Source organism: Chiloscyllium plagiosum, unplaced genomic scaffold (genome assembly GCF_037043375.1).
Source record: "Chiloscyllium plagiosum isolate Xiang-an unplaced genomic scaffold, Cpla_swu_hap1 HiC_scaffold_2, whole genome shotgun sequence".
Taxonomy (NCBI): Eukaryota; Metazoa; Chordata; class Chondrichthyes; order Orectolobiformes; family Hemiscylliidae; genus Chiloscyllium; species Chiloscyllium plagiosum.
The window spans coordinates 47,874,981-47,888,678 of NW_028270140.1; the positions used below are offsets into that span (position 1 = coordinate 47,874,981).

The 13,698-nt window shown below is 38.7% G+C and overlaps 1 protein-coding gene across 1 annotated transcript in view; it reads right to left on the bottom strand.

The window, feature by feature from the left end:
* Positions 1-41: 41 nt before the first annotated feature.
* The window catches only part of brd10 (bromodomain containing 10), a 107,347-nt gene continuing 93,690 nt past the window's right edge, over positions 42-13,698 (bottom strand). The window contains exons 7-8 of the mRNA XM_043715189.2: positions 12,096-12,280; positions 42-4,347 (exon numbers count right to left, since the gene is read on the bottom strand). Coding sequence (XP_043571124.2) covers positions 716-4,347; positions 12,096-12,280 — 3,817 coding nt within the window. The 3' untranslated portion in view covers positions 42-715. The remainder of the gene's footprint in view (positions 4,348-12,095; positions 12,281-13,698) is intronic.

Genomic DNA, 13,698 nt, shown 5'->3' on the forward strand with positions numbered 1-13,698 from the left:
GAAGAGGGAACTTAATTCAAATAAAAACATAAGATCGGAAGTAACAATTGCACACATTTTTAATCATGCAGATTTGACTGCATTTTTCTAAACACTGGTCCGTAAAAGCTACTAAACAGCTTAAAAACCTATACATTATATAAACAAGAAACAAATAAATTAGCAAAATTCTTTTATACATTCACTTTAGTACAACTTGAGTTCAAAAGTATTTACAACTGTACAACAGACTGAAGTTTCTATATTAAATACTTAAAAAGGAAGCAATAGCATATAAACAAGTCATGTGGGGTTTTTTTGACTGCACTTCTTAAAAAAATCACACTTAAAAGTGGAACATTGCAGCACACCAAAGATATGGACATTGATAACAGGTTGTACTGCTTGTGTGCAAGAAGCTTTTGAGTGCACAGTAAGCAATCACTAAAATTGCTATGCTTTAGTTAAAATTATAAACCAGGAAAATTTACAAGGTCATTCAAATTTGCTGTCTTACAATTTTTAACAATGTTTTTGTACATTGAAATACACAGATTTCACAGGTAAAACACAGGGAAAACAGCTTTGCAGACTAAATAAATACTTGTGCCTCTCAAAACATCTTAGTTACTGTTAATAAGTTGTGCCTTCTCCAAAACCAAAATATAATTAGAGAATGATTTCAATTGTACTGATGGTTCTCATAATCTCAGTTATTTGGACATACAGTTGTAGTTTATAGACTAGAAGATGCAGAAACAGTTCTAGTAGGATCGAGTACTTCTGATGCCTTAACTGATGGAAAGACTACAGCAGGACTTGCACTTGAACTTCCCAAAACATGAGTTAGAGAGGACTTTGATGCCACTTTTGTAACAGGATTAACCACAGTGTTAATAGCATTTAAAACAGCCCCTTCTGGGCTGACCAATAACTTATTGAAAGAAGTGTCTACTGGAAGACCTAGGGCACTCTGGCTTGTAGGGACTTGGAATTTGCATACTGCATTCTGAAGTGAAGGTCTTGCAGTAGGGCCATGTATCGGTGTTGATCCAGATGTAAGTTGGACAGGTCTGGAGACAGCAGTCATTGTTTGTGCAGCACTCTGAACACACAGCGTTTGAAGCAGCTTCTCAGGTGAAACATAAGGAGATGGAAAGGATTGACAATGATGGGTTAAAGCAGATACTATCGTTGTCTTTTGACTTGCAGATGTAACATCAGTTCCCGTATGAGATCCAGGGCTTAAACTTACTGCTCGAGAATTACTTGGTTTCAGTGTATTGGAAATCAGCAGGACATGGCTACCAGATCCAAGACCTTGAGGTGGAACTACAAATCGATGATTGTTAATAACTATTTGAGTCCCTGGTGCTAAAGGTGTACTTGTGTTGATAACTATTCTCTGCCGTACACAAGATTCATTTAATGGTTCAGAAACTTTGCTGATAGAAGATGGCACAGTTGCTACAGACTGTATTAGTGAAGTAGATGCCATAACTGTTTTAGGACCGACTGGATGTTTTGTTAAACTCTGTACTGTCGTTTGATGGGCCAAGCTAAGACCCAAAGAAGCAGCAAACACGTTACCAACAGTTGATGCACTCAGCCGAGTAGCTGCTTGCACAGCTGCTGACCTTGGAACAGTACTTGTATTAGTTGGTGATGGAATTGTGTTTGGATTTGGAAAACGAATGACTGTTTGAGAACTATCCTTTGAAAAATGTGCAATTTGTGGGGAAAATGCTGTACTTATTGGTTGAGTGTTTGTTGGTACCAACTTTGAATTGACTGTGTTTGGGTTTGGTAAAGGAGCTGTAATTGGCAAGGGAAGAGAAGTCAATGACTGATGTGACATCTTTGGCTGTGGAGATGCAAGAAGCATTGAGGATGCAAGGTGTTCTGCCTTCACTGTTGAAATGGCAACAGGAAGTCTAGTTGCTAACACCCCTTGATTAGATCCAGAGATATTATCACTTCCTTTAAGCATAGCAGTGGGAAGAGAACCAAATGTTGTAAAAGTTGGCGTTGGCAGAGTTGTACCTGTAGCTGCTGTTGCTACTGTATATGCATTTTGAACACACATTTTGATTCCTGTAGAATTCCTGAAAGGTGGAGAGCTCTGATTTCCCACCACAACTGAAGGACTTGCTGAAGTACTAACACAACTTGTTGGTAATACAGCATTCTTCATAGATAATCCCTCTCCTACTTTTGCAGTCGGCAGAATACTGATTCCTGGAACTTTCTGGATGCTGTTTCTTATAAGGTTTCCCTTTTTAACTTCTTTCATTTGAAATGAGCTGGGCAGTGGATTGCCTTTAATTGGTGTTTCCCCAGTATAAGGTACCAGCACCACCTGATAAGGATCTGAATTTTTCACTGGCATTTGTGTTGTGTTTAAAGGCGTTGCAGGTTGTTGTTGGGGTGGTTTGGTTAATACTAAGTTGGAGGATGAGGACATTGAAGACACAGATGGACTCATGAAGACTAACTTTTGAGGCTGAGCATTTGTGGGTGCCATGCTGACTTGACTTGTGCCACAAAGTGTAGCAGGAGGATTTGGAACCAACAGAAATTTCGGCATTGTAGTTCCAGTCAGGAATGTGCTACCTCCTGACTTATTACATTCAGGTGGTGTTAAAAATAACTGCTTGCCACTTACAGTATCAAGTGAGAATTGCAATGATGGTGCTTGAGTAACCGTTACCTTATTCTGGACTGCACTTTCACTAGATAATCCACCAACAGGTCCACTAACTAAATTCAAGGCATTGTGGCTACTGGCATGCACAGTTGGATTCTCTGAAACAGGTGACAAGACTGTTGGCAGAGGCACAGGTACAACAGGTACTACTCCTGCATTATTCACAGTTTTGCAAGACCCTAACTTAAGTGGTTCTGCACCCAACTGGTTTAGACCTAAAGAAACTGATGAAATGGAATTGGAAACAGGAAGCTGACTGATGTTTGTTAGGGAAGTCTGCGCTGGAACGAGGATAGAGGTCAATGGTGACAATGGTTGTGTTTTTGAGACCACAAAGTTCTGAACTTCCGGTAAAAACGTGAATATTGGTCTTGGAGTAATAGCATTTGGTGAGTTTTGATCAGAGTTGCTTTGCACCTTAACAACGCCTGTGTTTCCGCCACGTGTCATGACTAAAATGGACTGAGAATCTCGTATACATACAGTTTTAAGTTCCTGCTTTGTTTCATTTGATTCCTTTGACTGCTGTGGGTTAAAACTCTGAGCAGTTCCAGTATTACCTGATTTAGTTTGTGTTTTTGTTGGCATTACTGGCTCACTAGCTGTTGATTGACCACCTCTAGCATTTGATGTCATAACTGAAGGTGCTGTAACTTCTGCCCTTCCTTGTGGTGCAATAACTGATGATGCTAAAACATTACAAGATGATACAACTTTTGTTGGCTGACTAACAGAAGTTATTACTGTTGTTAAACTTGCAGTGCTCTTACTCGGCCTTAAATTAGAAATCTGTGATTGCACCTGAACAGATGACAGAGGCTGAAGGTCTACTGTAGGAGAATGGCCTAAATCAGCTGTTTGAGATCCAACTGAAGCTCTTTTCTCCAGCTCCTTTAGTGCCTTGGGCAGACTTCCTTTCTCAACATACCTTCCATCTTGTTGTTGGGCTAATAAATTTTTGGGTACAATAAGTACCTGCTGCATGATCCTCTCTCCAGTCTTTGCATCAATGACAGGTTGGACTGCAATCTTAATCTGGCTGCTACTCAGATCAATTGGCACACAAGATCCATCAGGCATTTTGTACACCATCTGCAGTGGCCCTTTTGGAGATGAAATAGTCGGTAAACATGACTTTGTTGGGCTTGGATGAGGCGCGATTGCAGTTACTTTCTCTTCCGGACTGCTCATCTCTCTCACAGAGGAGGATGTCTGACTGGTTAAGGTCACTTTGTTCCCATTATGTTTTGCAAGTAAGGCTTGAATAGGTTTGGTCCTTTTCTGAACAGCTGATCTTGATACATTAGATATCTCACCTTTTGAAACATCTAACATCATAGAATGTTCATCTGGCTTGTTCAAGTTGGTAACTGATTCAACTGGAAGCCGCACTGTTGCAGATTTTGATTCAATCTCTTGGTTTCTGGGCTCAGAACTGGATGATATTTTTACTGGGCTGTGTCCTGCAGCAGCTTCATTTGTGCTTAATTTCATCTTTTTATTTGGGGAGGATTCTTTGCCACATTCATCAAGATCACTGCATTTCATTTGCCTTTTAGGATTCTTAGAAGTTTGTTTCTGTGTTTCTTTATTAGAACTTTCTCTTCTTATGGGCTTCGGTTTACCTACAGATATCGCCGTGTCAGTCTGCATCATGTCATCTGAAAGACATCAAAATATTTAACACTAAACATTAGAAACATCAATAATATCAGTAGATCAGGATATGTGCACAACTGCACCACAGATAATTATTTAACTATGTTTATGACATGTTAACCATTACGTTGAACAACTACAATAAAGGCTAGTCATGGTAAGGTAATCAGAAAAACTAACCTAACAATTTGGAAGTGATTTACAGATTAGCATGTATAGTATTGTGTTAAGCAATAAATTAGCCAAGAATGTTAACAAGATATTCTTTTATGGGTGTTAAGGTATCGTGTTTATTAAATTAGAGACCATTGTATTACTCAACAGCATGATCATAGCTAAAAATACTGGAAATGCCATTGTCAAATGAATAAAAATGATAGATTATTAATGTCATTTCTGAAAAATCTTTCAGCAGCTCATTTGTTTTAACTAATAGAAGTACTATTTTATTCAAAATTTCTGAAAATTTAGAATGTACAGTTGAAAGCCACCAGCTTACTTCAGGTAATGGAATTCAAGTCAAGTATTGTACTTCTCCTAAAATCCCTACTTTAAAGCAAGTCTTTAAGCAACTCATCTAAATTTGAGCAGATATTTTCCTGTACAAGTTACCATATTAACCTAGTAATATTATAGTAATTTTCTTGATCTGGCTAAGGTGCACATTTTGAAAGTTAGTCACATGCTGTCTAGTTCTCACCACTAAACACAGACTAAAATCTTAACTAGAAATATCACTGAAGTGGGAGATAGACAACCACCACAGAAGACAATGAAAAGCATTTTGTGTGGCTTTTTCCACTTTCATTATCAATTTTTGGCTCAAAAAATTAAAGCTGTGCAATACCTTAAGCAAGAGTGTAACTGTGTACCAACACAACACAAAACTCAGTTAGAGTTAGCTAAACCAATTTTATGTATGTGCCTGAATTAAGTATTAATGATCAGTTTCAAACTGAGCACCAATTAACTTGTCTTCTGCTTCTTAGATGCATATACATCATATAGAACTGCCCCTAAATTGACACCAGCCTCACGTGCCATAATAAAAAGATGATTGAATTGAAGATTAATGCTTTTTCCAAGTCTGATCAGAAGGCTTTGCCAACAACTTAACCCACAAATGAGTAGATCTGGAAACATCTGAATTTAAGAGAAAGCTTCATATTTATTCATTTCTGTGAATTCCATTTCGAAGGATCGTGGACATATTGGAATAGTTTTTAAGAAAAGTCAATGAAGCTATAGTCAACATGATTATGGGAGTCAGTGAGTTTGTAATGGAATCAGTGGCCAGTCTATTCTCAGAAATGGAAACAGAGGATGTCAAGGAAGAGAAGAGAGGAGTTGGAAATGGATCAGGTAAAGGCAAGGGCAGGGTGGAAATTAGAAGTGAAATTGGTAAATTTTTCCAGTTCAGTCACCATTTCTGTCACCTCCACAGGATGCAATGGCCACATAAGTTTCCCCCACCTTGTCAGCACCTCGCAGTGATCATTTCCTTGCAATTGCCTAAGGTGTAACACCTACCCATTTACCTTCTCACTCCTCACCATCCAAGGCTCCAGACATACCTTCCAGGTGACGTAATAATTTACTTGTACTTCAATTAATCAACTTTATTATATTTGCTGCTCACAGTGTGGCCTCCTTTACATTGGGGAGGCAAAATGCAGACTTGGTGAACACTTTGCAGAACACCTATGTCTTGTCCACAAAAATGACCCTGCGCTTCCAGTCATACAGTCATGAATTCATAGAGATGTACAGCACGGAAAGAGACCCTCTGGCCCAACTTATCCATGCCGACCAGATATTCTAACTCTATCTAGTCCCACCTGCCAGCACACGACCCATATTGCTCCAAACCCTTCCTATTCATATACCCATCCAGATGCCTTTTAAAAATTGCAATTGTACTAGCCTCCACCACTTCCTCTGCAAGCTCATTCCATACACGCACCACTCTCTGCATAAAAAAGTTGCCCCTATCCTTTCCCTCTCATCCTAAACCCTCTAGTTCTGGACTCCCACATCCCAGAGAAAAGACTTTGTCTATTACCCTATCCATCCCCTCATGATTTTATAAACCTCTATAAAGGTCACCCCTCAGCCTCCGACGCTTCAGAGAAAACAGCCTCAGCCTATTCAACCTCTCCCTATAGCTCAAATCCTCAAACCCTGGCAACATCCTTGTAAATCTTTTCTAAACTCTTTCAAGTTTCACAACATTTTTCCAATAGGAAGGAGACCAGAACTAATGCGAAAGTGACCTAACCAATGTCCTATACAGCCACAACACGACCTCCCAACTCCTGTACTCAATACTCTGAACAATACAAGAAAGCATGCTTTCTTCACTATCCTATCTACCTGCAACTCCACATTCTAGGAGCTATGAATCTGCACTTCAAGGTCTCTTTGTTAAGCAACACTCCCTAGGACCTTACCATTAAGTGTATAAGTCCTGCTGAGATTTGCTTTCCCAAAATGTAGCACCTTGCATTTATCTAAATTAAACTCCATCTGCCACTTCTCAGCCCATTGGCCCATCTGATCAAGGTCCAATTGTAATCTGACGTAACCTTCTTTGCTGTCAACTACAATTTTGGGTTATCTGCAAACTTATTACCTATACCATTTATGCTCACATCCAAATCATTTATATAAATGAGGAAAAGTAGAGGACCCAGCACCGTTCGTCATGGCAGTCCACTGGTCACAGGCCTCCAGTGTGAAAAACAACCCTCCACCACCACCTTTGGCTTCTACCTTTGAGCCAGTTCTGTATCCAAATGGCTAGTTCTCCCTGTATTCCATGAGATTTAACCTTGCTAACCAGTCTCCCATGGGGAACCTTGTCGAATGCCTTACTGAAGTCCATATAGATCACACTTACCACTCTGCCCTCATCAATCTTCTTTGTTACTTCTTCAAAAAACTCAATCAAGTTTGTGAGACGTGATTTCCCATGCACAAAGCCATGTTGACTATCCCTAACAGTCCTTGCCTTTCCAAATACATGTAACATCCTGTCCCTCAGGATTCCCTTCAACAACTTGCCCACCATTGATGTCAGGCTCACTGGTCTATAGTTACCTGACTTGTCCTTACCACCCTTCTTAAACGGTGGCACCACATCAGCCAATCTCCAGTCTTCTTGCTCCTCACCTGTGACTACTGATGATAAAAATATCTCAGTAAGAGGCCCAGCAATCATTTCCCTAGCTTCCCATGTAGTTCTAGCGTACATCTGATCAGGTCCTGGGAATTTATCCAATTTTATGCTTTTCAAGACATCCAGCACTTCCTCCTCTGTAATATGGACATTTTTCAAGATCTCATAATCTCTTTCCCTACATTCTATATCTTCCATGTCCTTTTCCACAGTAAACACTGATGCAAAATATTCATTTAGTATCTCCCCCATCTGCTTCGGCTCTACATAAAGGCCACCTTGCTGATCCTTGAGGGGCCCTATTCTCCCCCTAGTTACCCTTTTGTCCTTAATGTATTTGTAAAAGCCCATTGGATTCTCCTTAACTCTATTTGCCAAAGCTATCTCATGTCCCCTTTTTGCCCTCCTGATTTCCCTGCTAAGTATACTCCTACTGCATTTAAAGTCTTCTAAGGATTCACTCTATCTCTCCTGTCTATACCTGACATATGCATCCTTTTTTTTCTTAACCAAACCCTCAACTTCTTTAGTCATCCAGCATTCCCTATACCTACCAGCCTTTCCTTTCACTCTAACAGAAATAGGTACATCCATATACTGAATCTGAAAATTTTCTTATACGTTCCTCTCCATCTAAACCCTTGAGAGAGAGAGCGCGCACCAGAGACAGAGAGTGTGTGAGAGTGAGCGAGAGAGCGTGCGGGCTTTTCTGAAATCAGGAAGCATGAAAGTTTCCCAAACACATTACTGCTTCTTAATTTTTTTTTGGAGGTTTCCTCCCTATATTCAGCCTGATTAATTTGGTGTCTGGAATCTAATAGTGGTGGTAAAAGATAGCAGTGGAAGTTGTTATTTACGCAAAGGCTGGAGAAAGGATCATACAGCAAACCCCAAAGACTGAAAGATGGAAGATATGCATTTGGAGTTAGTAGTTACTGGGTAGCTTGCTAATATATATTCCAATTCATGCAACATACAGCTTTATTATATTAACTAAATGGCCATCCCTTCTCATCTGTGTCGTTTGGTCATCCACTCCAATATTATCTCCTTTCTAGTGGTTCTGATGTTTTAGATTTTTCAAATTTAACCTCTGAATCAACCCAACCCACCTGTTATGGAAGTTACGATTACCCAAAGAAATGGAAACGTTACGATACTCTAGCTGGATACTGCTAGATGTAGCAGGCTAAAAACTCAAACTTACAGCTACATTTTTAAAGGTTGTTGTGAAATTAAACTGAAGCCACAAACCACTTACCACCCAAATGATTGATTTACACCATTCCCACCCACCCCACACTACCACCCATTATCCTGCAAAGACACATAGGTGGGGTCACATTGCTTAGAAAATAACTAAGTAACCAAATATTTCTCACTGCCCACGGGTTAGTTTCCTCATCCCATATTCTCTAACCAATTTGGGAGTCAAACCAAGTACCTTAAAGTTAGGAAGATATTGTACTGCACGGAAGTCATCCTATCAGTTGTTAGAACAGACAATTAAAATGCACTTGAGAAAGATCTATGCAGTGTACCAGGGCTACTTGCAATCACAGCTTTGCAGCCACAGGAAGGCTGAAGCCTACTCCCAAGTTTGCTCCAAAATAAGCAATGTCACTGACTACCCAGTCAGCAGTTATTGTATCACTGATAAAAATGAGTAACTATCAAGCTCCTAAAAAAATCTGCCATATATACATCCATAGCCTCTTCAAAACAAAATTCTGATATGTTGTGGCAGGAAGTTAAAACAATTGAATGATTTCTTGACTTAAATCAGCAAGTCCCATGTATCATCACATTAAATTATTAAATCAATGTTTTGCACATGCTAACCTCAGAAGCCAATTCTCAATGTATGAAATATGTTGGGAAGTCTGAATAATGTAAATTATAAAATTAAATTGAAGATTCAGATGGAAAGAAGCGTAATCTCCAAACATTTTGCATTATGAATGATTTACTACAGAGGTGTGAAAGACAAATGGGTGAGCATAAAACCAGAGGTTTTGTTAAAAAAAAAATCATTGTTACTTAAATGTACCCCAAAGTGGTAATGATCATTTCAACATAACATCTTTTCATCAGCCCAAATATTAGCTGTCACTGGAATAACCACCAACTACATTTATAGTCTTTCAACAACTAGGGTTTTTCGGGATTTGAAGGCAGTCAATAACCTTTTTATAGAGTAAATTATAATAGCACCAAAGTTTGCAGCTACTGCGGAGTTATCCAGAAACTTTATTATGAAATGATGTATAGACACAATTTCATAATATTAGAGAAAAATGTCTGCAATCATTTGCGATCAAGCAAAGGCAGAAATAGTCTAGCCTCCAAGCTATCATGGTTTCTGTTCTTTACTTGGAAAGCTGCTCCAACTTTTAGTAATAGCACAGGAACTTGTGAAGACATTGGGGGGGTTGGTGGTGTCCAGACTACAGGGCATAGGTTTAAGGTTGAGCAGGGCAAGATGTAAAAGGGATCTAAAGAGCTACTTTTTCATGCAGAGGGTGGTGCGTATATGGAATGGATTACCAGAGGAAGTAATGAAGGCTGGTACATACAATTACAGCATTTAAAAGGTATCTGGATGGGAATGTCAATAGGAAGGGTTTCGAGGCATATGGACCAAGTGGTGGCAAATGGGACTAGGTTAATTTAAGATGACTGGTCGGCACGGACAAGATGGACTGAAGGGTCTGTTCCTAGTGTTTCAATCCGTAATTTTGTAAATAACTTCTGTTTGTTTAAAACCGGGCAGTTGAACCCGCTAATTCACTCCGGGATTATCCACTATGCATTTACCTAAATCAAATAGCAAAGTTATGGCCTGGGCTACCTGCTTAAGAATGTTTTGAGGGGTCGGGCCTGTTCCATAACTTTGTGTTGCCAACTTTCAAACAAATGCCATCTGTAAATTTGCTAACGGCACCACTGTAGTGTGACAGATACTCAACATTGATGAGTCAAAATACAAAATGGAAATAGAGGACTTGGTGGTGCAATGAGAACAACCTCCCTCTCAATGTCAGCAAAAAAAAAAACTGATCACTGACTTCAGAAAGAAAGGAGAACACACCCCCATCTACATCAACGGAGCAGAGGTTGAGAGGATGGAAAGCGTCAAATTCTTTGGAGTGACTGTAACTGACCACCTGTCCTGGACTTCCCACGTAGATGAGACGGACAAGAAGGCACAACCCTTCTTTCTCAGGCAGCTTAGGCATGTCTGTAAGGACCCTCACCAACTGCTATACATGCATGACTGAAAGCATGCTGTCCGGGTATATACTAGCCTGGTATGGCAATTGTTGTGTTCAGGACCTTAAGAAACTACAGTAGATGGTGTGCACAGCCCAAACTATCAGGGAGCCAGTGTTCCATTCATGGACTCCGTTTACACAGCTCGCTTCCGCAGGAAGACTACCAACATTATCAAAGACCCATTGCATCCTGGTAATGGTCTTCTACGATCTCTTGTCGGACAGAAGATACACACTGACAAATTCAAGAACAGCTTCTTCCCAGACATTATTTTTCTGATGAATGGACTCTCTAGCCTCAAATAATGCTGATCTTGCTCATACTGATCTCACCTAACGTACACCCCATGTAATGTAACCTGTATACCTCTAATTCTTTTGATCTGTACACCCTTCCTTACTATGATCTGCCTGAACTGCACATAAACAAAGCTTTTTACTGTAATTCATTACATGTGATAATAAAGCAATCAATTTCACAGGCTGTGAGAGGCTCAACAGACCACAAACACACAGTTGACTTAATTTAAACATCTCAGCCCACAATCACCAAAGAGAGACTTTGCATCTTGTTTAATTCAGTCACCATCACACATAGCATTCCTTGCTCTTGTGGGCTTGATAAAATCCGTCCCCATTATCCCCAAAGCTACAACTTATTTTTGTAAAGCAAAAATATTGCTACATATTCTAAGGAACAAGGTCTAAACCTTATTAGAGGGGAATTTCAGGAGACAGAATTGAATTTGCTCACATCAAATCTACAATCTGAGTTCTGCAAGTGCCACTGACAGACATGTATTAAGATGTAGGGAGAAAGGTAAAAGTATGAGCAATTTCCAATCATTTGCAGATTAAGATTATCTTCAGTAGTTGACAATGATGCTAACATTCCAAGAATGAATAAACCGATTTCTTATGTTACTATGAAACCATGATCAGCTGTTGCAACTAATCAGCCATGAAGGCACATGATCTGTGGGATTCTGAGTACAGTGAACTGTTTGGAACTTATCTTTGAACATTTTTTGTATCCAATTTCTGAGATGGTTCTAAGGTTGAATACAAGGTAATAGGACTTAAACCCTCTTAGTTTTACAACAGCCCTTTTTATCATACCTGGAACGATGTGCAAATTTTATTAATGTATGTTTTCAGACCAAATAACTACACAAAGGTCCATCATTACTTACAAAGGAACAGAATTCTGCTAAATAATTTAGCTACAACTGTTTCATATGAATTTTGTGCTTGACTTATATTTGATCTAAATTCAATGCTAAAAAGATTAAAATACCTATTTCAAAGCATTCTTTTCTAATTATTTCTTGATGGTCAGCAAAATTTGAAGATCCTGCTTCATTTGGACATAGGTCTTTCATAAGCTCTCCATCCACTTCTTCACTAGGCATGGTGTCTCGAAGGAACACATCATTGTCCGGCTGTTTTTTAAAGTCATCAAAGTCTTTCTTCATTCGAGCCCTTGAAAAGATTTTTTAAAAATGAAGTTTTATTAATTAGACTTTCAGATTGCTAGTCAATATATAAATAATTCATTTGTTTTCGACAAAGGTGGGTAACTGAGAAACAAAGATGCATAGCGCAAAGTTGAAGATGAAATATCAAACATCTGAGATCTTCAAACAATGATGATTGAGTTCAGGAAAATATGAGAAGAAAATGAGAGGGTATTATTGTAAAAATTGACAAACAGCAACGACAAAATAAAGTGTGTGTTTCTGGATGAAAATAAGAAAGGGTTGCGATCAAAAAGCTAGGAGAACTTCCTGCTCTTCGTATAGCGAGGCCCTTAATGTCACAGGCTCAGTCTAACATCTTTTATGAACAGGACAACACTATCAAATGCATGTTTTGCTGCAATTTCCCCAAACTTGCGTATTGCACATAGTCTGTCATATAATTTTGTCAGATCAACATTCTCTAAGTCAGGGCTTCTCAACCCTTTTGCATGAGTGCCCTTCCTGAATTATAAAAATTCCACACATTTTCATAACACAACAAAAATTAGATATGCACAGGCACGATAGGTTTCCTCTACGCAATACAAGTCCAGGAAAGTTGACTGACTCTTTACAGGAGTACAAATGATGCTGTACTTCAACCTGAAGGAACAATTCCCTCTGTACTCCATGTAACATTATCAGGAATCTATTTCTAAAGAGCAAGAATAAGATTATGCCACAAAATGTACAGAAATCCTAACCAGCTCACAGATCTCAAAATTGCAAGTGGGTGACCCAGAACCACCACCAGAAAGTTGGCATTTAGTGATAGCTCTGGAATATTGCCTACATCAAGCACCACAATCTCTAGCATTATTTGAACTAAAAACAAGCATTCATTTGTTTAGAAAGAATCTATTACTATATAAAACATAATTTATGGAAAGATTTAAAGGTGTCCACTTAAAGTTAGGATGCATGCATTAAAACAATTAAGATGATACACAAACTGTATTTACAATCCTGTAATAGAAGTAAAATTGCTTAACATGTTTGGCAAGATTCTTAATAGTTGGGTTTATTAATTGAAAATATATCAAGAAACCAACTAATTAGTTAAATTTACACACATTTGTAACTTTGCTCTATTAACAGAAACTGCATGTATTGTATAAGAAGTAAATTTAAAACAATGACTATCAAATACAATCATCAAATATTCTTTGCTCATTAGATAAATATTTACATTTCCAGACTGACTGAGATAAAAGAAATATCTCAACACTTAAAGTTAATATTTGAAAATTAATGGTATAATGCAAAATGAGAAATGACCACATTTGAACAGGTTGTCAGTCTGTCACTTAATTCATCAGAATCATTGTGCATGCTATTCTTTCAGACAAAATAGTTTTAAAACGTTGGTCTGCTCCTGGA